Source organism: Myotis daubentonii, chromosome 10 (genome assembly GCF_963259705.1).
Source record: "Myotis daubentonii chromosome 10, mMyoDau2.1, whole genome shotgun sequence".
Taxonomy (NCBI): domain Eukaryota; kingdom Metazoa; phylum Chordata; class Mammalia; order Chiroptera; family Vespertilionidae; genus Myotis; species Myotis daubentonii.
In genome coordinates, this window is record NC_081849.1 from 61,223,124 (window position 1) to 61,248,371 (window position 25,248).

Sequence of the window (25,248 nt, forward strand, 5' to 3'; positions counted from 1 at the left end):
TTTAAACAGCATCTTCTACTTGGCATGCCCCTGATCATCTCAGTGGCACTATGCTGGGCAAAGACCTCTAGCCTCATAACATTATTTCCGTGAAAATCTGGTAACCTGACCACGTCTGTGATTCCAATGTCAAGAGGCAGGCTATGGCCCTGGGAACTGAATCCCCACTGGCTCCTTCTTGCTGGTTGCCTGAAGCTAATTGCTCAATTTCACCTTATCTTTAAAATGCAGATAATGCTACCTACTTCAGACAACTACAGTGAGGATTAATTCTGATAACTTTAAGTACCTAGCACCGCCTGACTTTTAAAAGGAAGTGATAGTTTCCTAGGGTGGGGGTGGAGAGGGAAGGTTGGGAAGACTGGCTCTTTTTTTTTTTTTAATATATTTTTATTGATTTCAGAGAGGAAGGGAGAGGGAGAGATAGAAACAGCAATGATGAGAGAGAATCATTGATTGGCTGCCTCCTGCACGCCCCCCACTGGGGATGGAGCCTGCAACCGGGGCATGCGCCCTGACAGGGAATCAAATGGTGACCTCCTGGCCCATGGGTCCATGCTCAACCACTGAGCCACGCCCGGCTGTGCAGAAGGAAGGATGGCTCTTAACACCTCCCACTCCCCAAACCAAAGGCCACCTAGGTCCCCAGCGCACAGAGCAGAAGCCAGCTGGGCCTGGCAAAAGCAGGAAAGAGGCTTCCTTTCCTTCAGCATAACTCGCAACACCTAGCACACAGGTGGTGCTTATCACAATACCTAGCACACAGGTGGTGCTTATCACAATACCTAGCACACAGGTGGTGCTTAAAGAACACCTGACAAACAGACTAACCCAGGCGGGGAGCCCTCAGTCACCAGCTGATGACTGTGGGGGGAAAGCAAACAACAAAACAGGCAGTAAACATGACGATTTGAACTCAAACTCTGCCTCCAGGACATGTTTTTGCAGTGCAGAGAGGGCACGGACTTTCACTATGGAAGACAAACTTTCCTGTGTGTTAACTTCAGCTCTATTTACCAAATATGCCTCTGAAGGGTACTATTTTAAAACACTCAGAAACCACTGCTTTTCATAAACAAAAAGAAAAAAAAAAGGCCCCACTATCATTTTCTTATCTCTACCCATCCCCTAAGTCAGTGATGGTGAACCTATGACACGCGTGTCAGAGGTAACACGCGAACTCATTTTTTGGTTGATTTTTCTTTGTTAAATGGCATTTAAATATATAAAATAAATATCAAAAAACTTCTATATTTTGAGTTAAGGGAGGGCACCAGAGTTAAGGTAGGGTTTTTCAAAATGCTGACACGCAGAGCTCAAAAGGTTCGCCATCACTGCCCTAAGTAGCCGGAGACAATTCCACTTTGGTCAATAAAGCTATAATAAGTCTTCACACAGCAAAACTGCATCCCCAAGGTAAGAATTCTAAACTCTCACTCAAAGAGTGGAACTCTCAACAGCAGTTTAAAATGAGCATGCCCGGACTATTCTGTTCAAATGGCTTTATTGATCTTTTCATTAATTTAGTGTAACATTATAAATGTTTTAAAGTCACCTAACTATGTCATGGCTTTCTGTCCTGTATGCCTGACCAAGGCAGAATTGCTGTTCTTTGAGGTTTCCCCCAATCACGAAAAACTCAGCTCTTAAATTGATGAGTCAGTAGAATTTATCAAAACAACCACAAAGTGGCCTTTTAAATATGGAACTATAAAAGTGGCAAATCATTGCGCTGTCCTTCCAAGATGACACACCCCTCCCTCCCCATCCCCACCCCTGTGACCTTCTAGGGCTTTGGGCACAAATTTTAAGCTGGGTACAAACTTTGTAGCTATGAGGTCAATACCCAGAAAAAGTCCCCTTTACCCCTCCTTTACCCCTGCAACAGCATGCATATTCATGAGAACATTTAGCTTCATTTCCTTCTCTAAAGGACCAAACTGCACCCTGAAGCTAGAAGAGAGTTAAAGGGACATTCAGGACCTCCCAGTCTCTCTGCCAGGAAGCTGAGGCCGGCTCATCCTTGGCTCATCCTCAGCTCGTGTGAGCTGCACTGCTGACCTCCCAGTCTCTCTGCCAGGAAGCTGAGGCCGGCTCATCCTCAGCTCGTGTGAGCTGCACTGCTGAGCGCTCTCAGTACGAGACCGCCTTTACTGGGTAGTATTCCTGTCATTCAGTATGAAACCACAAAGACAGTGATCAGCCCAACAAGGACTACAGCCCATGGGAGGTGTGCTCACTGTCAGAGAACATCAACTCCAACACGCTGGTGAGTTTTCAAAAGAAAAAAGGAAAGAAAAAACAAGCCGGTGTGGCTCAGCATTTTTGAGTGTCTACCCAGGAACCAAGAGGTCTCTGGTTGGATTCCTGGTCAGGACACATGCCCAGGTTATGGGCTCGATGCCCAGTAGGGGGTGTGCAGGAAGCAGGACATCTATGATGTTCCTCTCTCATTGATGTTTCTCTCCATCCCTCTCCCTTCCTCTCTCTCTCTCTCAACATCAATAAAACATAGTTCCTAAAACAGAGTCTAGAGAGGAATTCAGGGTTCTTCTCTTCCTCTCCCTGCCTAGTTCCCTCTACTCAGAGCTGCTTTGCTGAACCCCTCCCACCTCCGTGCTTCCCAGGGGATGGGAATTTTATTTACTGTATGTGTGGGATTAAACCTTCTGCACACTGAGCTGAGATTCAGCTCAGTAACACGCTTCAGGCAGTGCACCACACTGCTGCATTCACAGGGCTGGGGCACAGGCTGCAACCACAGGGCTTTAGCATCTTGCTGCTCCTGAAATGCTCATTACGTGCTCTTATCTGCAGTGGATCTTTTATAACCCGCAGAAACCTCTCCGCTCCTTTAAATTAAGGAGACTATAATCTGCTCGCATTTAAATTATGATGAACAGGAACACTCCCACTGGAAAAAATCATCGCACAAATCTTAATGTGTACTGCCAAGTAGGAGATCGTTAGTAAAGGAAAACACAAAACATCTGATATCTTACACTTAGTAATCTGCCCTAATTGACGCATAAGGTGTGGAAAGCATTTGTGGATTACCCCCACGTGGTAAATAGCTTAACATTTTAGAGCTACCAAAATTTAGCCTCATAACAGGAAAGGTTCCCTTCCTAGACATTTTGGGACATTCTGGACTTCCTTAGTATGAACTATGTAAATAAGTTGTGGAAGGGAGCTCATCAGAAATACAGGATTCTGGCAGGAGTGATACATTATCAAGATACAGTTACTGGTGACATTCATAAGGGGATCCTTTTTAAACCTTGGAGACACCTGAGCCTCCTAGAAGCACAGGATACTATGGTAAAATGCCACGGGAAAAATAATCATCATCATCATCATCATCATCATCTAACCCTGATTCAATCCTCCTTAACCTCGAGTTACTGTTTGTTTTCCTTGCTTTTCATACCTCCCTCCCTGGATAAATTTTAAACTCTTACTCTTTCTTATAAACATTCACAACAGATTTCTCTCAAAGGTTCACTTTCAGAAAGCCTTTCAGAAAGCACTAAACAGCCAAACTGACCATTGTTGGCTCCGCCTTTAATCTGCCGCAGGACCTGGGCAGGTGACAGGGGCCTGGGCTTTGGCACCGCGGGCCACCCCCGCAGCCTGGCGCATGGCCGCGGGGCGCCGGCTCTTTCTTGTCTCCCAACACCCAGGCCCAGCACTCAGGTGGAGAAAAGAGCTAAACACCAGACAAAGGTTGTAAGGTGTGGAAGCAGTGAGTCAGAGGCGCTCACAAAAAGCAAGAAAAAAACCAACACTTCATACCAAGTATCTTGGGCTCTCGCATGCTGCTTCCTTCCCTTTCTAAAAGTTTTATTTTTAGTTCATTTGAAAAACAAAAGTGTTTATGGCTTACCTCTGGGGGGGGGAAAATACATTTACTACTAGAAAGTAGAGAAAGGCTCTTTTTAAAAGAAAGAAGGAAAATTGAAGCCTCGTTCACGTTTCCAGCACCCACTGAAACATTAGGGTGACTTACTCTCAAGTGTTGGTTAATGAGATTTTTTAAAGCTACTTAAGACCCTAAAGCGTTAATTGGGGTCGTGCAGTGTATACGGTTTGGGGGATCTGGGGGCTTTTTGTTTTCTAATTTGGCCTAATGACGTTGCCACCCGCACCCCCACTCCCACTCCTCCCCAAGTGGTTACAAATTCCTTGAAAATATTTACCAAAGTTCTAGAACAAACACAAGAGCAATTCCTTTTAAACTCCATTATCCAGGCTGAACTGGCCTGACCCTCAACTGTCTTTTCGTAAAAATTACGCTTTTCTTAAACTTCCTTATCTCTGTGCCAATTCCGAGAGAAAGCGGGGGGCGCGCACCAGAAAAGCTCCCCACTCTCAGCCCCGGCTCCACGAGCGCAGCAGACGCCGAGCGCTGCGCCCCTGCACCCTCCCTTCGAAATGCGTTCAGTCCTGCGACCCAGGACACCGACCCGGGACGGAGGCCACAGCCCGAGCGCGGAGGCTCCCTGCCCCTCCAGTCCGGCTGGCACCACCATCACCCGCGGCGCACACCTGGAGGCACGCCCACTGCGGGGTTCGCGGGACTGGGCGCGCCGGGTCCACAACTCCACGGCCAAGGGCCACGTTCCCAACCCCAGGCGGAGAGGAGGGCCGCGCGCCAAGGGAAGGCGGGCCGCGGGGGCGTTGGGGCGGCGGCGAGCGGCCGGACTCTACCTGAGAGCGAGTAGCCAGCTCCATGCTTCCACCCGGGCTCCAGCTTCCTCCTCGCACGCTGCCCGGGAGCCCGCGTCCCCGCCTGGCCAGCGCACGGCGAACGCCCGCGGCCGCGCAGCCCGCGCGCAGCGCCCGAAGCTCCGGCCGCCCGGGGAGGGGCGCACTCGGCGCCGGGACAGGGGGAGCGCGCAGCGCCGCCCAGTTGGCGCCGCCGCCCAGGGCCGCGAGGCTTCGGTCCCAGACCCAAACTTCGTGACCAGGGAACGTCGCTTCGCTGGCGGCGCGAGAGGGGGCTGCAGCTGGGCGCGGCCTGGGGCGGCTACCCGTTTGGGGGTGCCGGGCTCCCCCCTGCAGCAGAGGGAGGGAGTGGAGCCGTCCGGCCGGATTTCGCGCGGGAGAAATGAAAGGGGGCAGTCCCGGGGCAGCCTCCAGCTGGCACGCTGGGCTTGGCTTTGCGCGCGGGATGTGTGCAGGGTTTATTGCTGGCGTCTGCTGCAGTCGGTGGGTGTCTCCGGGGCTGCTTCAGAACTTGTCTGGTTTTGTTGTTGCAAAGGGGCGTTTTGTGCCGCCTTCCAAAACATTTAGCTAGAGTTCCCTTTGCAAAACATTGCAAACTCCACTGGAACTTTAGATGGCCTTTGCTACCCATTGTAGGCCTCCAGCGCCGCTAGGCAGAGTTCTCCAGAGATCAGGGGTGCTGATTAATTTAACAAATATTGGCTGGGCACCTACTATGTGCCAGGCAGTGTGTTACGCAATGTTTTTATTCACATGGTTGAACAAAAAAACAGGTCCTTGCTGTGCTGGAGATTACAGTCAGGGAACCAGCCACCTACACGATGTAAACATGATAGTGATGCAAATAAGGGTAATAATAATGTAATTAGTATTCGTTTTGATTAATAATTTAACAATGAATTCAAGTAATGCCATTAATCAATAATGGTGATAATAAGTTCAATAACAATGATGCCAATAAATGTAAATTTGGAGCTACGATAGGTGGTGTAAAGGGACTTCACATGGCACCAGGCAGGGAAGACTCCTGGAGTTCAGAGTGAAGAGTGAAGAATTAAGTGGGTGGAAATTGTGGAAGTCTTGAAGTAGGTTCTGCAATGGGAGGGCTGTAGATGTCCTGAAATTGTGGCAGGTTTGCCAGCCAGAGTGAAACCCTATTTAGGCCTGTGATCATGAGCTCATAGAGGCACTCTCTGTTGCATGAGACCTTCTGCAGGCCTTCTTGGCTGCTTGGGATCTGAGCATTTCCATCTTTTCTTTTTTGAAGGAGTGAGAACTTGGTCACACTTTTACTCAAGCTTCAGGAGAAAATATCTGGGAACTGCCTTCCTCCTTCTTTCCTTGGTTCTACAGACATGTGCCCTCCATGTTCCAGACCCTCTAAGTAGTAAGATAATCAAACACTGATTTATGAAAATGCTTTGTTTTCTTTTCATTGGATAATGTAAGCTATTGATTATAACCACTTTCAGTTTTACTATGCTTCAGAGTTTTCCTCCACATACAGTTTCTCCTTGAATTCTCCCAACATTCTTCCAGATTCTTCTGAGCCACACATTTTTAAAATAAGGAAACAGAACGGAGGGAGAAAGACACCTGCCACCCTGCTGTACGTGACAGCGGCAGGCTGCCGAACTGGAAGCCAGTCCTTGTGCCTGCAGACCCAACCTTCCCACCACTATTCTTTCCTTTTCCCCTGTTGGCTGCCAGGAAGCTCAGAGCATAATTTATTCAACCAAAACTTTTTAATCTTTTTTTGGTATAACTGCATTCCGATGAACCAGTGATCTTACTTTTATTTATTTATTCTCTTTGTAGGTTTCATCAAATCCCTACGGGAATGTGAAATAGGTCAAATTTTGTGAAGCACTTGAAGTAACCAACTTCCTACTTGGAAACCTGTCGCTGCTGAGCCCGTGGCTGCTGGGCCTGTAGCTGCCAGTCCTACGTCTCCCAGTGGCAACCTGGAAGCTTTCTTGCTTTGCCTGGCAAAGCCCATGAACTTGAATGGTACTTCGGAATTGATTCTCTAATGGTGTGTTTTTAGGGAAAGCCCTTTGGAACCAGGGCATTTTAATGTCCTGTGATAACACTTCCTCCTCAGGTTACGGATGGGATTTCTAAGATGTGAGCATTGAGTTTCAGCATGGCACAGCAAGAGTGACTGCCCCTTCCAGAAGCAATGGTATCCATATTGCAACAGAGGAAAAGCAGGCATCATGTTTGCAAAATTCCTTTAAGAAGTCTCTGTCTAGAAATCTATGCTTGCTTCCTTTTTAAAATGACATAAAAATAGCTGTGACTGGATGTCAGCCCCCCCCCCACACACACACACACAATGTTTGCTCTATAAAAGAAATTCCAATATCTCTACTCTGTTGGGTAGCCCTGCCCTCCCCACAGAGCTTAGCTGTGGGCAGACGGCTCAGTCTATCCTTTATAACGGTGAGTGGCGCCAACTTGGTGTTCCAGACAACTCAGCCAAGACTCCACCTGTGCCAGAGAGCTTGAAGCATTGTGGGTAATATCTGTTTAGCATTGTACATGATCAGGAATAAATCAAGGACAGTTAAGCAAGCTAACATCCCTGGTTGTTCTCTATCTCCTGGCACCTTGAAACTTCCATGTCACTGTGATTAGATAAAAACCTATCCTAGAAAGGGAAGACATCCCTAAATTTGAAACACAGAGATAATTTTTCCAAGTTGTTGCAAAATGAAAGATCTAGAATTGGGTCTCTTGTAGCAGAATGATCTAACAGTGACTGGGTGCCTTTCTGGAAAGTTTTCATTACAATCTGGTATTCCATCTTCCTGACTTTGCATGCAAAGATAATGCTGTCACAGCCGTGCAATTTAAAAGCATTCTGACGATAACCACTCGAATGGCTATGGAGAAACAGGCCCCAACAACCAATCATCGATGCCTTCATATATATGGGGTAAGAAAAGCACACATCACCATAAAACTGTCATGCCCGTGGTTCTACCAAAAAGTCAGTAGTAACAGTGGCACCGATACCGGCAGCTACTTACTGAGCCCTGGCCATGCACCAGGCCCTGTGCTGGGTTTATCGTTGCATGTGCCTCTCATTTAATCCTTCAACTGTGACAGTTACCCATCTGCTCCTGGAACACAGTGCCATGAACATAAATGAAACAATATTTCCAAAGTACTTGGAATTTCTTAGGGCTGCTATGTAAACTCTACATATGATTAATGCAACCCGTATTTCATAGGTTTTTGCAAAATATGTAATAATATAGACTTTACTTATAAAATATGATTATAACTAGGCACTGACAACAAATGGTTAGAAATTAGAAGAGATTATCCAATAATTCTAACCTCTCTAAAAACATGTATATAGGGTGGGGGAAAAGTGGGTTTCCAGATGTGAGTATGGAAAATACAGTTTATTCTTGTATTATTATTTATGAATTCTTGTATTATGTTCCATACAAACAGTCTTAAACGCACTTTTGTCCCACCCTGTATTACAAAAGAAAATGATAATGATCCATTTCTAATTCGTGGTACCAGCAAAAGTACTGTGGTACATAGTTTTTAAAAAACTGAGATTTTTCATAATGAATTATATAGGTAGCATTTTTAAAAACTATAAAATATCAACATAGAGTTCAGACTAAATCTATAAAAATAACTTTTAAATTACTTCTTAAATGACAAAAAGTCATAAGATTTCATTGGAATATTTTTAAAGCAGGGTTTATTTTCAAATTTTGTCAAAACTAATATAACCAACTATCTAGTGTTCAGAAAAGAATTTCAAAGTATCAATATTCATTACCATATTATTAAGGAAACATGACTGCTTTGCCTATGGTCAGTAATCTCTATTATTTGCTAACTCTGATTATTTGGCCAGCATTAGAGAACTGTGGGTCATACAATGCGACATTTGGAATCAGAAATGTAAAACTTCTCTAAATAGTTGGCTTCTACAAATATGTTGTATTACTACTATATACGGTGGGGGGAACCCACAACTTTCCAGATTTTGTGGAATTTTACAGATTGTTACAGATTTATCCTTTTTTACTGGGAATAATCAAGTTTTGTATGCGAGTGGTAATGCTGGACCATATTTTCAATAGAAAAATCCACAGCATTGAGGCAGTTATGGGGTCATTGATTTTAAGCCTCCAGATGATTCTTATGAGCATTGCTCTAGTCGAGCTCAGTGGTTTGCAGTGTGTCTTTGAACCGCTCCCAGCACAGCCACGGGTGAACCTGAGGAGGGGCAGTGAAGGATTAAAGAAGACAGATGAGAATACAGTTGGGGCTAGGTAGCATCAACGTGCCTGGATGAGGAAACAGTGACACAGCCGGTAAGCAGAAGCTTTATTTTATAGTCAGATCACACAAAGCAAAACAAGGGGAGTGGTCAACATGTTTACAATGTTCTTGCGAGTTTCAAACCTATTTTCTTACTCAAGCCTTGTTTTGGCAGCACTTGCTGCACCTCTGCAGCCCATTAGCTTCCTAGGAACAAGGGAGGACTATAAGGTCAAGCTTAATTGTGCTAGGAGGGCTCTACCCTCCAAGCTGGGACTTGTATGTGGCTCTGTCACAGGTCATTTGGAGGCTTGACCCTATAGCTGCTCCCTACAGGCGTTAAGACCAATAGCAGCAGCAGCAGCAGCAGCAGCAAACCTGAGCTCTGATAAATTCACATTCATGGGCCCCACCCAGAATTATTTAATTGGAAACTCTGGGGGTGGAACAGTCTGGGTTTTAACACCATTCCGGTGTTTCTGATCCTTGCTTAAAGAACCACTGTGGTTGTAATCCAAGGTTGATTGCTCCCCAGTGGGGTGACTTTGGCACTAACCACTGGACTTCATTTTTCTCATCTGTAAAATGTGGATACTACAAACCGCAATCCAAGCAATAGTATTCCTACCAAAAATGAATATGTAGCATCAGATGTGACTGTAACTTAATAAGCCTAGAGTGGTGGACACTTGTAATGAGTATGAATAGTAAAAATCCTCCTGTGTACTGAACACTAACCATGTTCCAGAAACGGTCTATGCATTGTTTCACCCAGTCTCCACCACACACGTGTGATGTGCACAATACTCTCTGCGTCATTCAGATGAGGGCACTGAGGCTTTGGGGCTTTGAAACTTGCTCACAGCGACCCAGCAGAGCCAAACTAGAACCAAGATGGGTTCTACTACAAAGCTAAAGCTATGCTCTCACCTTTTGTCTTTATTCAGATAGCTTTTTTGGGGGGAGAGGCGGGGGTAAATTCAATTTTTAATTTAAAAAAACGGGAACTAGGTTCTTTATGTACCATCATCCCAACTTCCTTACTTAATGTGTCTAGGATTCTGAAGTCTTCTCCCCATTTGTTTGTGAAAGTAACTATTTTTCCATTTGTAGGCTGCTTTTAGCAGGTGTTCCTCCATTCATTTAAAGAGTCTTTTCCCCAGCCCACCCCACCCTCCAGTCTCTCTCTTCCTAAATCTACATGTGGTCTAGACTTTAATGTGGCTAAATTGTCCCAGATGATTACTCTCGTGTCTTTAACAGCTTTCAGCTCTGACCTACTTATCATGTCTGGATACTTTTATAGCTTTGGAGTCCAAATGAGCTTCTGACCTTGCTAACTGTAGCCCAGCCCCAGGAAATCTCTGACAACATAAAACTCAAGGTCTAATCTTAAGACTATGTAATGACACCCATAACCATAAATTCCAAGTTGGGCTCAGGAAACGGAGTGCGACAAGACTTGGGCACTTCTGACCGTTATTTCCCGAGCAAATCCTATCTGGGTGTGAAATATGGACAAGAAATCCTCCACTCGGCGAGCGTGTTAAATATGGCTTGTTACAGAATGTCATCTTGCAAGCACAGCCTTAGCGCACTCCTCTTATACACAGGAGGTGGGCTGTTTCCATCAGACACGGACCAAGTAAGCGGAAATGCCATATCTTGAGTCTTTCTGTTTTTTTTAAGAAAAGCAACGTGTCAGCTCCCCTGCCTTTTCCCTACAAATGCTCCCACTCCATCTTTCTCTCCCCCAAACACTTTAAAACTGTCAGGCATTTTATATACCAGACCTCACAGTCAGTTCTCCGTGGGGCTCAGGAAAGACTGGGAGGATTTCCTAGGTAAGGTGGCAGCGCTTTGGCAATTCTTCGGGACATTTAGGACCTAGACCAGCCGTGGGCATACTACGGCCCGCGGGCCAGATCTGGCCCGTTTGAAATGAATAAAACTAAAAAAAAAAAAAAAAAAAAAAAAAAGATCGTACCCTTTTATTAATGATGTTTACTTTGAATTTATATTAGTTCACACAAACACTCCATCCATGCTTTTGTTCCTGCCCTCCGGTCCAGTTTAAGAACCCATTGTGGCCCTCGAGTCAAAAAGTTTGCCCACCCCTGACCTAGACAGAAGCTATTGTACTTGAAACTTGAAACTTGCTTCCCAGACTAGGAAGAAAAGCAAAGTACTCAAACAGAAACCATCATCAGCATCACCATCCATGGAGTTTTCCTTTTTCGGGAACTGCCGATTGATTGTTAGCCTCTGGGGTGGTACAGCCTGGAGACGACGTTCTGAGAGAAGGGAAAGCAGTGTCTACATTACACCAAAAAGGGGACTTCAGCCACGGGTTGAAAGAAAAGGCAATGCAAGCAAACCACTTATTTGACATCATAAACTTATCTTTTGCTTTCTACTCTTCCCTTACAAAAAAGCAACGTAGTGTGGTCCTGTGGCAATTAGCCCATCTTAAACAAATTGTTTCTATTTTTGTCCTCTCTGGGGACAGAGTCAGATTGCAATATACCTCTAAAAATGTCATGTTTAGCTGAAATATTAGGACCTTTGTAGGTTCACATGCAGTTGTAAGAACTACATTTTTCCCAGTTTCCCCCAATAGTAACATTTTGGGAGGCGATGTACCCTGTCCCGTCCAGGACACTGACACTGATGCAATTCACCAACCAATTCGGATTCCCCCAATTTGGCCTGTAGGTGTGTATTTAGTTCCACACAGTTTTGTCACATGTGTAGATTTGTGCACACACTATCACAGTCAAGATACTGCACCCACATAGCAAGAATCTCTCCTATACAGAATCTCTCTGTATTATTTCTTACAACTGCATTTGAATCTACAAAATGGTCTCAATATTTCAACTAAATATGACACTTTATTTTTTTAATTTTTAAATCTTTATTGTTTAAAGTATTACATCTGTCCCCTCTTTTCCCCCATTGACCCCTTCTAGCCCACTCCATCCCCCCATCCCAGGCCTTCATGACCCTGTTGTCTGTGTCCATGGGTTATGCATATATGCATACAAGTTCTTTGGGTGATCTCTTCCCTCCCACCACCGCTCCCCCCCCAACCCCCGCCTTCCCTCTGAGATTCGACAGTCTGTTCCACTTTCTGTCCCCAGAGAGGACAAAAGAAGAAACAATCTATTTAAAGATGGATCTTTGACACAGGACCACACCTCTGAATCACTGCCTTGCTTTTCACCTTATTCCTCTCACCTTGTTATTGACTTCAGTGCTGTTTCTTGACAGTCTCACATTTTATGTCAAGCAGAGTCGAGTCAGGCGACAGGAAGCTTGCCCATTATCTGAGCAGAGAGAATTGAATATGAAGAATGTTTAGCTAGGTATAAAATCCTCAACAGATCAATGAAAGGGTAAGAGGAGGGCACTAAGGTATCATAGAGACAGCAGCTGCCGTAGGTAGCCCCCACCCTAGGAACTGGGTGGAGGGGAGGGGGGCGCTATGATTGTCACAATCAGACCCTAAGAGGAGGTCCTGCAGAGCTGAAATACCTCTGAAGCACAGTCCTCCTGGCTGGCGCTGGTGTCTCTGAGATGGGCTCCATTAAGCGGGTTCTGCGAGTATTAGAAAACCTCAAACTGGATTCTGTTTTTGCTGTGGGGAGGAACTGGTTTTTGCCTGGGTGAAGAAACATTGCTGGGGTAACACTGATAGAAACAAGCTCCTTCTTCCTCCTCCAGCTCTGTCGTCTCGCCCTAGACTCCCCTATTGGCAGAGTGTAACAGGGAGCCATGTGGCAAAGCAAAAGTGATTTGCAAAGTCCCAGGCCGGGCATCACAAGGGGAAATACAGAAGATGAGTTCTGAGCTGCGAGACAACAACTTAATGCATCTCCTGTGACATTTTCTTCCGTCTCACCTTAGTTACTCTTTCCCATGGTCATGCCCTGAACCTTGGCATTACGACTATCTGCGTCACCTCTGAAATAATAATTCCAAGCATCTCACTCTTGGACAACTACCTCCCCTACCATGGTGTACCTGCTCTAATACTTCTATTTCAGCGTCATTTTAACCCCATTGAAACCTCCAATCCAATGACAGCTGACAGACGTCCACCATCCATCGCCTTATGGCTTCACTTTCCTCCTTAAACAGCCTGGATTCTACATCGTGATCATCACTTCCTTACCTTTAACTCCCTGGGCTTTCTCTCCTTGTGTCTTACTTGCCCATCAAAATGCCATCCCTAACTAAACCCTAACAACCCACCACATCGTGCCTGCCCCGAAGTGGCAAGCTCTCCCTGGAGAGGGGTGTGGAAGGTCAGAGTAAGCACACAGAGGCTTCCCAGGGCCCCAGACACTCCTGGTTGTCGGCCTGTCTGGTCGCTCCACCTCCTCCTTAGAGGAGGGGTGGCTGAGATGGACGGTATCTGCTCCTGTCTGTCTGGCCACTTCCTATCTGCTAGGAATTGTGGAATTTAAGTTGGAAACAGTCTGCAGTTTGGTACATGTTGAGTTTGGTCTCACTCTCCCTCCCCACCTCTCCTCTGTTCTATTTTGAAGAGGCACCAGGAAGATAAAGAAGGGGATGCTGGGGACTCCTGGGTGGAGACAGGATAGTCTTTGTGCCACTGAAGCAGTTGAGCTGGTGGCAGGAACACAGTTTCCTCTCAACTCCCCAGTGGCTCTACCCAGTGGTGTGAGATCTGAGCTGAGGGCAGGGTGGCCCCGGACAGGGTTCCCTGGTTTCTCAGACCTGCACAACCCATGTGGTCCGTGTCACCAAGGATCCCTGCAGTGAGGAAAGGCCTCAAGTTTGGGTCGTGGACCAGCTGTCGTGGGTGAACACCAATCTCAAACGCCTGCAGCCACGGCAGTAGGACAAGTTGAGGGACTGAGAGCTCCGTGAGCCCCCATCAGGCTTCTGATTGGAGACTTCCGGGCAGAAATCAGATTATTGCTGATTTGTTTTTATGTGGGAGGGAATGAGAATAAACCTGAGAGATGTTTTAATAGATGTGACTCTACCTGCATGACTGATTTTAAAAAGAGGGAGGTAGATTACAAAGAAAAAAATCTATTATTTTTCCTTAAAACATTAGTTACAGCTATTACACATGAACACATTCTCATGAAATAAGCTGTATAGACAAATAGAGAGTAAAATCTTAAAGTTCCTCTTCACTCCTGTCATGGCCCACACACATCAACTCCCAGGGGGCATCTGGGCCAGTGATGTGTGTCTACCCGGTCCTTCGGGTGCATTTATGTATGTCAATGTCATGTGATTAGTTTTAAGTAGAGTTCTGGTTGTTGTTTCATCCTGACCTGAAGATACGTTTTTCTGGATTTGAGAGAGAGGCGACGGGGGCGTGAGAGAGAGGGAAACATCGATTGGCTGCCTCCCATACACGCCCCAACAAGGGATCAAACGCGCAACCTAGGTACGTGCCCTGACCAGGAATCGAACCCACAACCCTTTGGTGTCTGGGACGATGCTCCCACTAACTGAGCCACCCAGCCAGCGTGAGAGTTTCCGTTTTGATGTTTGTGAGTCAATCTTTCTGTTCTTTTCAGATGAGAACTTCCAGCTTCAGAAAATAGAGTTGAGCCCCTGGAACTGAGGGGCTTGGTGAAGCTGAGGTTCCAACAACAGGGTTCAGGGTTCAGGGTTCAGGGTTCAGGGTTCAGGGTTCAGGGTCTCAGACCCACTTGTCTCTTTGGCAGAGATGCTCGTTTTCTAAGCGGAAAGTTAGCAACTCGGTATTATTTTTGCACCTTCCCCTGAGTCCATAATAATTTCAAATTGTAAAAAATAAAATAAAATCATTTTTAAAAGCCAGCATGTGGTTCAACATATTTTCTTTCCCCCGACCCTGCCATTGTGAGGCACGGGGCACAGCGGACCTCCCATCGCCTGGATCCCTGGGTGACTGCGGTGGGGGAGCCTCCCTGCCCACCCACGTGGACGGGTAGCATCTGTGAGAAATGCGCTTTACTGCGTCCAGCAAAACCACCAACAAAAACAACAACAAACCAAAATACAAACTGTGATTCTCATCACGGTCTCCCTCTTTCTCTTGGATCACTCGCTGTGGGAAAAGCCACCTGCCACTCAGGCAGCTAGTGAAGAGGCCCCTGGGGAGGAGCTGAAGGGTCTGGCCCCCAGCCAGTGTGAAACAGACACTGCCAAGGGCGGGGCGGGAGCTGTGGAGCAGACCTTCCTGCCCTAAGGCCTGCGGACCATGGCAGCCTCGGGAGTGATCTGTGGCCCGAACCCCCCAGCTCAGCCTCTCCCAGATTCCTGCCCCCCAGAAACTGCGTGAGATACATGTGCTGCTTAAAGCTGCTAAACTTGAGGATACCTTGTCATGCAGCAAAAAATATCACCAACACACGCAGGGTCAAGTTGTGACTTTCTTTTTTATTTTATTGATTTTTTTTTTTTTTTTACAGTGAAGAACGGAGAGGGATAGAGAGTTAGAAACATCGATGAGAGAGATCGATCAGCTGCCTCCTGCACACTTCCCCCTGGGGATGTGCCCGCAACCAAGGTACATGCCCTTGACCGGAATCGAACCTGGGACCCTTCAGTCCGCAGGCCGACGCTCTATCCACTGAGCCAGACCGGTTCAGCCAAGTTGTGACTTTCCAGGGCCCCACACACGTTTGCCTCTGTAGTTGTCTTCCACCATAAATACAAAAATGCTATTGTGTGGTGTTCGTACAGAAAAATAATAGGATAGAAAGTTGAGGAGATCCATGTACATGTGGGACTTCAGTCTTTGATAAAACCAGTATTTAGAATTAATGTGGGCCCCAGCCAGTTTGCTCAGTGGATAGAGCATCGGCCTGCGGACCAAAGGGTCCCTGGTTTGATTCCGGTCAAGGGCACATACCTCGGTTGCAGGCTCCTCCCCAGTCCCGGGCAATGGTCCGGTGCGTGCAGGAGGCAACCAATCTGTGTTTCTCTCACATCAATATTTCTCTCTGTCTTTCCCTCTCTCTTCCACTCTCTCTGCAAATCAATGGGAAAATATCCTCTGGTAAGGATTTAAAAAAAATTAATGTGGAATGGAATGGCTAGCAGTAAATATTGTTGGGACAACTGGTGAGTTTTTGGTGGGAATTCTTTATGTTAAATTGACAAGTTTAACTATATCAAAAAATTGTTAATTCTGTATAATAAATCACCACAGCAAAGCTGAAAGATAGGCAACCTTTCAAAGATGCTTTTCTCTTTATCAGACCCCCAGTAAAATGATGGTGAAATCACAGTCCACTCCATATGCCCACAAGGGCAAAGAGAGTGGGAGAGGAGTTATCAAGGCATGAGAGTTTTTTTTATCATTCTGGGGAGAAGCACAGCAAGCAGACGACAGGTAACTGATCTAGTAGAAGAATCTGAAGGGAAAATCGATAGGTGGGTAGCCGGATCCAACTCGCTCAACAACCTGGAGGGCTTTGGACCCAGAGTCGCCAAGTGCGGCTGAGGGAGGGGAGGTGTGGGCTGAGGGCTGGAGATTAGTTCCGACTCTGCATGGAGTGCGGCTGGGGGAGCCCAGATCTCCCTGACTCCTGTGCTGCCTGGAATCCAACCTGTGGGCAGCAACCCAGCACTTTCTTCCCCGGAGACACGGGCCTCAGAAAACCCCACCTGCGGACACCTGAGGGTCCCCAAGCGAAACAGTCAGTGCTCGGCTGACTGTCCTACACGGAAGCCCCCTGGCCGACAAGTAGGGTCCATGCCACCCATCAGCCTGTACGGGCTCTTTGTAACATAAGCAACAAAACAAGGGACGCCCGGCATTTTAAGAAATACGCCACCATGGAAGAGATTCAAATGAGCCAACAGGAAACACAAACCTGGTAAAGAAGGTCATTCATACACTAGGCCAGTGATGGCGAACCTATGACACACGTGTCAGAGGTGACACGCGAACCCATTTTTTTGGTTGATTTTTCTTTGTTAAATGGCATTTAAATATATAAAATAAATATCAAAGATATGTCTTTGTTTTACTATGGTTGCAAATATCAAAAAATGTCTATCTGTGACACGGCACCAGAGTTAAGTTAGGGTTTTTCAAAATGCTGACACGCTGAGCTCAAAAGGTTCGCCATCACTGCACTAGGAGAAGTGTTTTTAAAATCTTTTTTGGTGTCCTCAAATGGATACTAGAAGATATTGTGCCCATAGATAAGAACAGGTCACCGTGAAAAAGGGACAGTACTAGAATAATAAAAGGTTCTTGGAAATTAAAAAATCTGATCTAACCCGCAAACCAGGTACATACCCTTGACCAGGAATCCCACCAAGACCTTGCTGTGGGCTCTAACCACTGACCGACACTGGCCAGGGCTTTCTTCCCAAATTAAAAGAGAGACCTGCTTTCACAGTGTGTCTGGCTCCAAATAAGATGAGATTCCAGGAAATGCCAGCCTGCCCTGCTGGGCACTTTCAACCCAACATAAGACAGGGGAAGCCAGGATGGGCAAAGCTCTGTTCTCTGCTAGGGTTGCCATCTTGTCTCCGGAGGTAAAATGCAGAATTCATTTAGGCCCGTTGCTCTTGTGGCATTGCCTTCTTTTCCCATCATTTCTTTCAAAAAACCATGCATGTGTCATTTGAGGACTCTCCTCCATAATGAAGGCTTTCCTCTTTTGCGCATTACTGGGGCTCTGAAAGCCAGGAGGCTTACTCATACTTGGGATTCCGTATTACCCAGTGGTTTAAACTTTTAATTTCCAAATAATTATAGATGTAACAAGAAGCTGCAAAAATAGGAGGCGTACCTTCACTCAGCTTCCCCCGGTGATAACAGCTTACGTAACGCCGTTCACTCTCAAAAACAGGAAGCTGCATTGGCACACACCACACATGTTCATCGAGAAACGTGCACACACTTGGGACAGCCGTGTGATATCGCCTCCGAGAAGGTAAAGCGGGTAAGAGAAAGGAGACAAAGAAAGGGGTGTGTGTGTGTGTGTGTGTGTGTGTGTGTGTGTGTGCGCGCGTGTGATGCATATTCCTCCATGAGTCACTGTTTTCAGCGAGCGAGGCAGTGTTTTTTCTGCGTTCGTTGGGTGACACCAACACATAGTTGTCTTCTCATCCCCTCTTTTTGTGATGGAGATACCAAAGCAGGCAGGCGCACCCCCTGGAGACAGGGGAATCCTCTGGCAGCGGACTTCCCGGTGCTGCCGAACTTTCCTGGGATCTGCACTGCCCTCTAGGACGCGCCACCCAGGCCCTGGCCTGTGCGGTTCAGTTGGTTAGAGCGCTGTCCCATGCACCGAAAGGTTGGGGGTTTGATTTCCGGTCAGGTGGCAGGTTCCATCCTGGGTTGGGGTGCATGCAGGAGGCAACTGATCAGTGTTTCTCGCTCACATCGGTGTTTCTCTCTCTCTCCCTTCCTCTCCCTCAAGTCAATAAACATATCCTCAGGTGAATATGAAACCAAACCAAACTACCTGTCGACCTTTCAGTTTAGGGATGAGGGGGCTAGGCGTAGGGAACTGACTTGTCCAGCAGCACCAGGACGGGGGTGCATTCCCCTGATGTCTGTTCTAGAACTTTCCCCACCACATCCCGTGCCTCCCAAAGGCCTGCTTGTTTTGCCATCATGTTGGGCACCGACGGACAAGGCCACACTCACTTAAGTCCCGAGGCTGTGGCTCTGCCCCTTCTCCCTTGCTCCCCTGCAGTGAATTTTCCAAATCTCTTCTCAGTGCCACAGCCTTCCGTGTTGACAGCTCATGCACCGGTGGCCACAGACATGCCTTGTTTGTGGTGGAGGAAGCTCAGAATGGGAAGGAGGGATTTTCTTCCGCCTTGGGAGTGTTCGCACATCAGCAACATGCCAGTTTTTTCCCGATATAAGTAACAGTTATCCTTATTTTCGATCCCAGTTTCTAATATGTGACTCCCTCGATCCCCTCGCTGAGCCGGGGTCGTTGGGTGTGTGCGCGATTCTGAGCTCACTGTCTAGGCTCAACCACTTGGCCTGGAAAATTTCTGATTTTGTCAGTTCACAAAACTAGCCCACGACAAAACAATGGCTCTCTTCTGTCAAGTCTCCGCATAGCAAAAGGCTGGCTGCAAGGGAAAACGATGGATAACACCATTCAGAACATTTTATCTTTCTTTCTTGACCTTGAGATCTTGATCTTTCTCAAGATGGTCAATATCCAACAGCGCCTACAATCGGTCCCAGCGGTTCTCATTTTATCTGATGCCATTTTTCCTAGTTACACGACGGAGTCTACTTTTAAACTTTCCTCTTCCCACTGTTTGCTGCTTGAAAAATTTAAGTGGCCGTTTTTCACCTGCAAAAATACTTCTTATTTTCTTGCAAAAATGCTTTTGATGTATATTTTCTTTTACCACTTTCTTAATATCAACATTTTAGTTCCCCAGTCTTCTTTTCTCACCAGCTTATATTTTTAAAGATGTGATCCAAGATGAAAGGGATCTTAAAGAAATTTAGAAGTTACGTTGCAGCTTTCCATGACAGTTGATGTAACAAATCTTAAAATAAAAAATGTTTTCTCTAATCTCACTATTCCCCAGGATATACAGAATACCCAAATATTCCTGGTGTTTCCTCAAAACATTAAAAATAGAACTACCATATGATCCAGCAATTCCATTTCTAGGTATATGCCCAAAATAACTGAGAGCAAAATCCTAAAGAAATATTTGCACACCCATAGCATCACTACTCACAATAAACAAAAAGTGCAAACAACCCAAGTGTGCATCAATAGATGAGTGACTAAACAAAATGTGATATATGCAGACAATGAACTATTACTCAGTCTTAACACATGCTACAACAAGCATGTCAAACTTTAGCCCTGACGACCACATATGGCTCACAACAAATATTTTTGCGACCCAGCCAATATAACAGTATGTAAGAAACGTTTTAATAAAAATTTCATAACTTAATTTTTACAATATCCTGTTATACATAATAACGAACTACAACAATTCGCTAATGACTCATTACTATAATCGTGTTGCATTCATTTTCCCTACGCGCCTTACGCGCAGGCGCACCATTTCCCTCCACTAATACCAGCAGCGAATATTTTAGCAGCCGATAGCCACATCATTAGTCTTGTACTGACTTGTTTGGTGTGCGCAACAGGAAATATTTCGCTTTCGGAGAAAAAGAAAAATAGGTTTACTTGCATTATGCTTATTAATTTGTGCAATTATTCAGTGTCTGGTAAGTTAATGTTTAAGAACAAATATTAATTTTTATTAAAATGTTCTATTATTTTATGTTAACAATTACTCATTTATTTCAGCTCTTTGTATTCAGTATGTCTATCAAAATAAACCTACGTTTCTATGAAAATTGAAGGGTTTTTTTGTTTTGGTTTTTTTGCGGCCCACATCAACTTAAACCTTGTTTATTTGGCCCGTGTTAGCCTTTGAGTTTGACATGCTTGTGCTACAACATAGATGGACCTTGAGAACATTATGTTTCGTGAAAGAAGCCAGTCGCAAAAGGACAAATATTGTGCCATTCCACTTCCGGGAGGTACCGAGAGAAGTCAAATTTATAGAAATGGAAAGAAAAGAGATGACTGGCAGGGGTTGGGGAGGGGCAAGTGGGGAGTTGTTGTTTAACGGGTATAGAGTTTCAAGATGAGAAAGTTCTGCAGATTGGTGGTACAACCATGTGAATAAACAGCACTCTCCTGAGCTGTACACTTAAAAAATGATTAAGGTACTACATTTTATGTTATGTATATGTTACCACAATTAAACTTGGGGGAAAAAAAGATCAAGATGAACCAAAACCCCAATTCGCACGCTGTTTGAAGCGTTTGCCAAAGCAGACGTAATTCAGTTTTTCTTTGTGCTTAGGGAAGCACACGGGTGGTGGGTGCCACGCTTAGAAGAACAGGTAGACAGATAGACTCTAACCAGAGCAAGTGGGATGACGCAAATATGGCGGCACAAAGAGTGAAAGGAGCTGGAGATGTCGCGCCTGGAGAGGGGGGATTCAGGATGGAAGTCACCTGTTTCCTCAAATACCCGAAGGGCGGTCCTGTGAAGGAGAAGTCTTAGAGCTGACCCAGTTGCCTCCCAAGATGGACTTTGAGCTGGGTGGGAGCTCCCGACACACACATCGCAATGGAAACGGTCCATGGAAACGCTGTTTAAATGTGGAATGGGCTGTCTCAAAAATGGTTTTGAAGAAGAGTCTGCAAAGCTGCTTACCTGGATGCTAGAGAAGGAATTCTTCAGAAAAGCGCTTGCCTCCACAGAAACCCAGACCCTTCCTTTTCTTTGAGATGCCCCGCATCCACGAAGGGCCTCCCTGACGCTGTCGTCTAAGTGAATCACCTCTCTAGTCTGGGTACATTCTGTCCTGCCCAGTTTGGGATCTGCGACGTGGCTCGGCTTGAACCTCGCCTTCAGATCCCCATGAACTCCACAGACATATTGTTCGACGGTGCACAATGGTTTGATATATGTACACACTGTGCAATGACTACCACAATGCAGTTAAATAACACACAGATACCTTTCCATTAGCTTTGGTGAGAAATTCAAGATCAACTCTTTGAGCCAGTTTCAAGGTACAATGTATGCTCTGCATTAGATTCCCCAGACCGTATTCCTCTCCAAAGTGAACGTTTGAGCCCTCTGAGCAACCTCTCCCCCTCCCCCCAGCCCCCGCCCCGTAACCACTGCCCTACCCTCTGCTCCACTGCTCTACCCTCTGCTCCACTGCTCTACCCTCTGCTCCACTGCTCTACCCTCTGCTCCTATGAGTTTGACTTTTTAAGATTTCACACAGAAGTGCGATCAGACAACATTTCTGTCAATTACATCTCAATAATACCGGGGAGAAAATCAATTTTAGGACCGGACCCTGAGGCCTTGCGGGGACTTTCTTGCCAACCCTCGGAAGGATGCATGATCTTCCTTGGAGGCAAACTTCATTGAGGCCCTTATCACTTTCCAACTATTTATGAGTTTAGGCCGAGGCGGATTGTGTTTTGACACAGGGACCACAAATATTGGCTCTTCCAAGGCTACAGTCTCACATTCATAACAATGAGATTTCAGATTTCAGACTTAAATATGGAACAGCCAGGACGTGTAATCTCTCAGCCCGCAAGCGGCGCCTGCCTTTGCAGTTATTTAAGGGACCGGGACAGCGGCAGTAAAATGTGATTTAGCAGCAAAGGGACCGGATTGGAAAGCTGTGCCCCCACCCCTTCCACACTCACCTGTAATTTAGGAGGCACGAGAAGAGGCGTGTTGAAGGTGGGAGGAGGCTCGGGTGGTAGACTCACAGAAAACAGTTCAGGTCCGTTTTACTACAATTTCATCCGGAGTTTCTCCTGGAGTTCGAGGTGAAAGCCCTCCCCTGAAGGAGCCGGACTCTGGACTTCCCTTCAGCCAGACCAGGCGACGTTATGTGAAGGGCCTGGACTAAAGCCCATTTGAGCATCTGGAGAAACAGCCTATCTGTGTGTGTGAGTGTGTGTGTGTGTGTGTGTGTGTGTGTGTGTGTGTGTGTGAGAGAGAGAGAGAGAGAGAGAGAGAGAGAGAGAGAGAGAGAGAGAGTGTTTAATCCTCACCCGAGGATATTTTCCCATTGATTTGCAGAGAGAGTGGAAGAGAGAGGGAAAGAGAGCGAAACAGTGATGTGAGAGAAACACGTCGATTGGTTGCCTCCTGCACGCCCCTGACTAGGGCCCTGGCCGGGGATGAGCCTGTAACCAAGGTACATGTCCTTTACCAGAATCGAACCCGGGACCATAGAAATGACAAAACCAGAAATTAAACTGTAGGCTACAGGGAATGGGTGGGGACGGGCTGGGAAGGATGGGAGAGTGGCGGTGGGGCAGCAGGATCAGGAGAAGGGACAGTCCTCTAAGTACATGTTTTTAGAGCTCTGACTTTTAGAACCCTGGTAACATCTTACACACCTCAAAACGCCATTAACACCAACCCACACATGGAGGGAACCCAACATGGAATACAAACAGTAACAAATGAGCCTAATCGTGTAACACGTGAATAACAGAACCACACTGACGGGGGTGAGGCGAAAAGGAAGTAACCTAAGCAAACGAGTCAACACTGGGAGAGCCAATAAGAGCAGAAATTAATCACCGAACAATTTAATCAGTTTACTATCAGTAGCCACAGGTATTGAGGATATGTCACCTTGCTGCGGGCATGGAGACCTCTAGACCCTGAAGCCACAGGGTTGGGACCTGTTATTGACCAGAAACATGGGGCTCGGCTCGGAGGGCCCAAGCAGGTAGAAAACCCAGGATGTGGACTCTTTTGGGTACAAAACACACGATCTTTCCACCACACAATTCTAGGTCTTTAGATATAAACAAACTGAGGAAAACATTAACAACAACCAAAAAATAGGGCCAATCCCTCACTCCACACCTTTATCTGTTTGGTAATAATGGGGGGAGAAATAATAAAAATACAGCTCAGGTTTCTCAGCTCCTCTTTTTTAAAGCAAAAGGTTTGCTAAACTTAGGAGTGGGGTAGGGGGAGAGAGATAGGATTAACCTCGCAAGCTCCATTAAATATCATAGGCCCCCTGGAATTACCAAATATGTAAAATTTCAAATAATAAAAAGTAAATAAAACTTTACTTATCTGAATAAGACTTTCCCATTAGCGCCAGCCATACTCATTCCTGTGAGTGGTCCATTGGGGGAAGGAGAATTCTAGAAGGACAGCAGAAATCTTTCTCTAGTCCCCGGGCCCAACGGATGGGCGGCTTTTATACAATAGTGCCATCTACTGGAATGACTCAGAATTATAGGACACTCTAGAAAGGCTCAAAGTCTGTTTTCGGCTTCACCTTTAAAACGAGCTAAAAAATGTTAAGATCTCCATTCTTGGTTACTAACAGCTCTATTTTATGAGTTTTCATAGGGCACAGACCTGGCTGATTCCTGGGTATGGACTAAAACCCCACAGCAGCTCAAGGGTTTCATACTGGGACAAACAGAAAGAGATGCATCTCTGGAAATTCGAGATTCTTTTTCATTTGAAATTGGAACAAAAAATTATTGCAAGGAACGGTTCTTTGTAGAAAGAAAAGAACACTTAGAGGGGCCAAAGGGGAAGAGAGTCACCATATTTCTCCTGCTAAAAACAACCATCCTTTACATTTCCTGATGCTCTCAGTATTTACAATTCTGGAATCATATTGTCTCTATTGTCCTATAAAAATCTTCCAAAATAATGATATAATCATGACTCTATATAATCACCATTGTTCCAAATATATTGTATATAAAATCATGATTATGTATAACTAGAGGCCCGATGCACGAAATTCGTGCGAGAGTAGGCCTTCCTTCCCCCAGCTGCCGGCACCGGCTTCCCTCTGGCACCTGGGACCCAGGCTTCCCTCTGGCCACAGGTCTAATTAGCATATTATGCTTTTATTATTATAGATCATTGTTCTGAACAATGTTGTGATCCTCATGCTACAGGCCAGTGCCCATCCCTGTTTCATTTCTGTTTCATTCGCATAACAGGGTCTCAGGGTCTGAGCAAGGACTTGGCTCTCGCGTGGGTGCTTAGCTGTCCAACTGGCCCTAAAACACCTCCTATGGATAAGAAGGCAAAAGAGCAGGAAGCTAACTATTTGCCACCTCTGGTTCCCCCTCTTTCAGACAGTCTTTTTCATGGAAGCGGAGAAGTGAGGGTGCAGGGAGGTTGAATCACAGAACACAAAATAAAAGCCCCGTTGCCAAAGGCTCTGAACCAGGAGTCTGCTGCCATCTCTTAACTATTTAGAAGCCATCGTGACCAAATTGGAAGAAACTCACTCCAGTTTTAAGAGGAATACGGAAGTCACTGGAGTTATTTTGAATGTCTCTGCTTTTCTGAGAGAAAGGCAGATGGCCACAGACATTGAATGATTTCCTCCGAAATTATCCTGAATTCTAAAAAGATCGATATTCTTACACGTTAGGGGTTATTCCTAGCAAGGATCCTCAATGCAGACGGTTCTACTCTGTTGGCCGGGCCTTTCCTCTTTTCTGGGTATAAGTGCCCGGGTGCCCATTGTGTGGAACCTAGAAAACAGTTCTATTTTTAAAAGCCTGCCATGGGGTTATGGTTGTTTTCTGTCCACTTCTCTGACATAAGTGGCTCCTCTTAATGATTTACTTGGTTCTGAGGCCTTGTTCAGGAAAACAGCCTTCAGGG

At 45.9% G+C, this 25,248-nt stretch overlaps 1 protein-coding gene across 3 annotated transcripts in view; it reads right to left on the reverse strand.

Annotated features, from left to right (window-relative positions):
- The window catches only part of CDCA7L (cell division cycle associated 7 like), a 32,941-nt gene extending 27,862 nt beyond the window's left edge, over positions 1–5,079 (reverse strand). Inside the window, exon 1 of one of the 3 annotated variants that reach the window (XM_059712527.1) lies at positions 4,711–5,079. In XM_059712527.1, coding sequence (XP_059568510.1) covers positions 4,711–4,734 — 24 coding nt within the window. In that variant the 5' untranslated portion in view covers positions 4,735–5,079. The remainder of the gene's footprint in view (positions 1–4,710) is intronic. The other 2 variants (XM_059712526.1, XM_059712525.1) reach the window with 2 other exon arrangements.
- Positions 5,080–25,248: the final 20,169 nt, after the last annotated feature.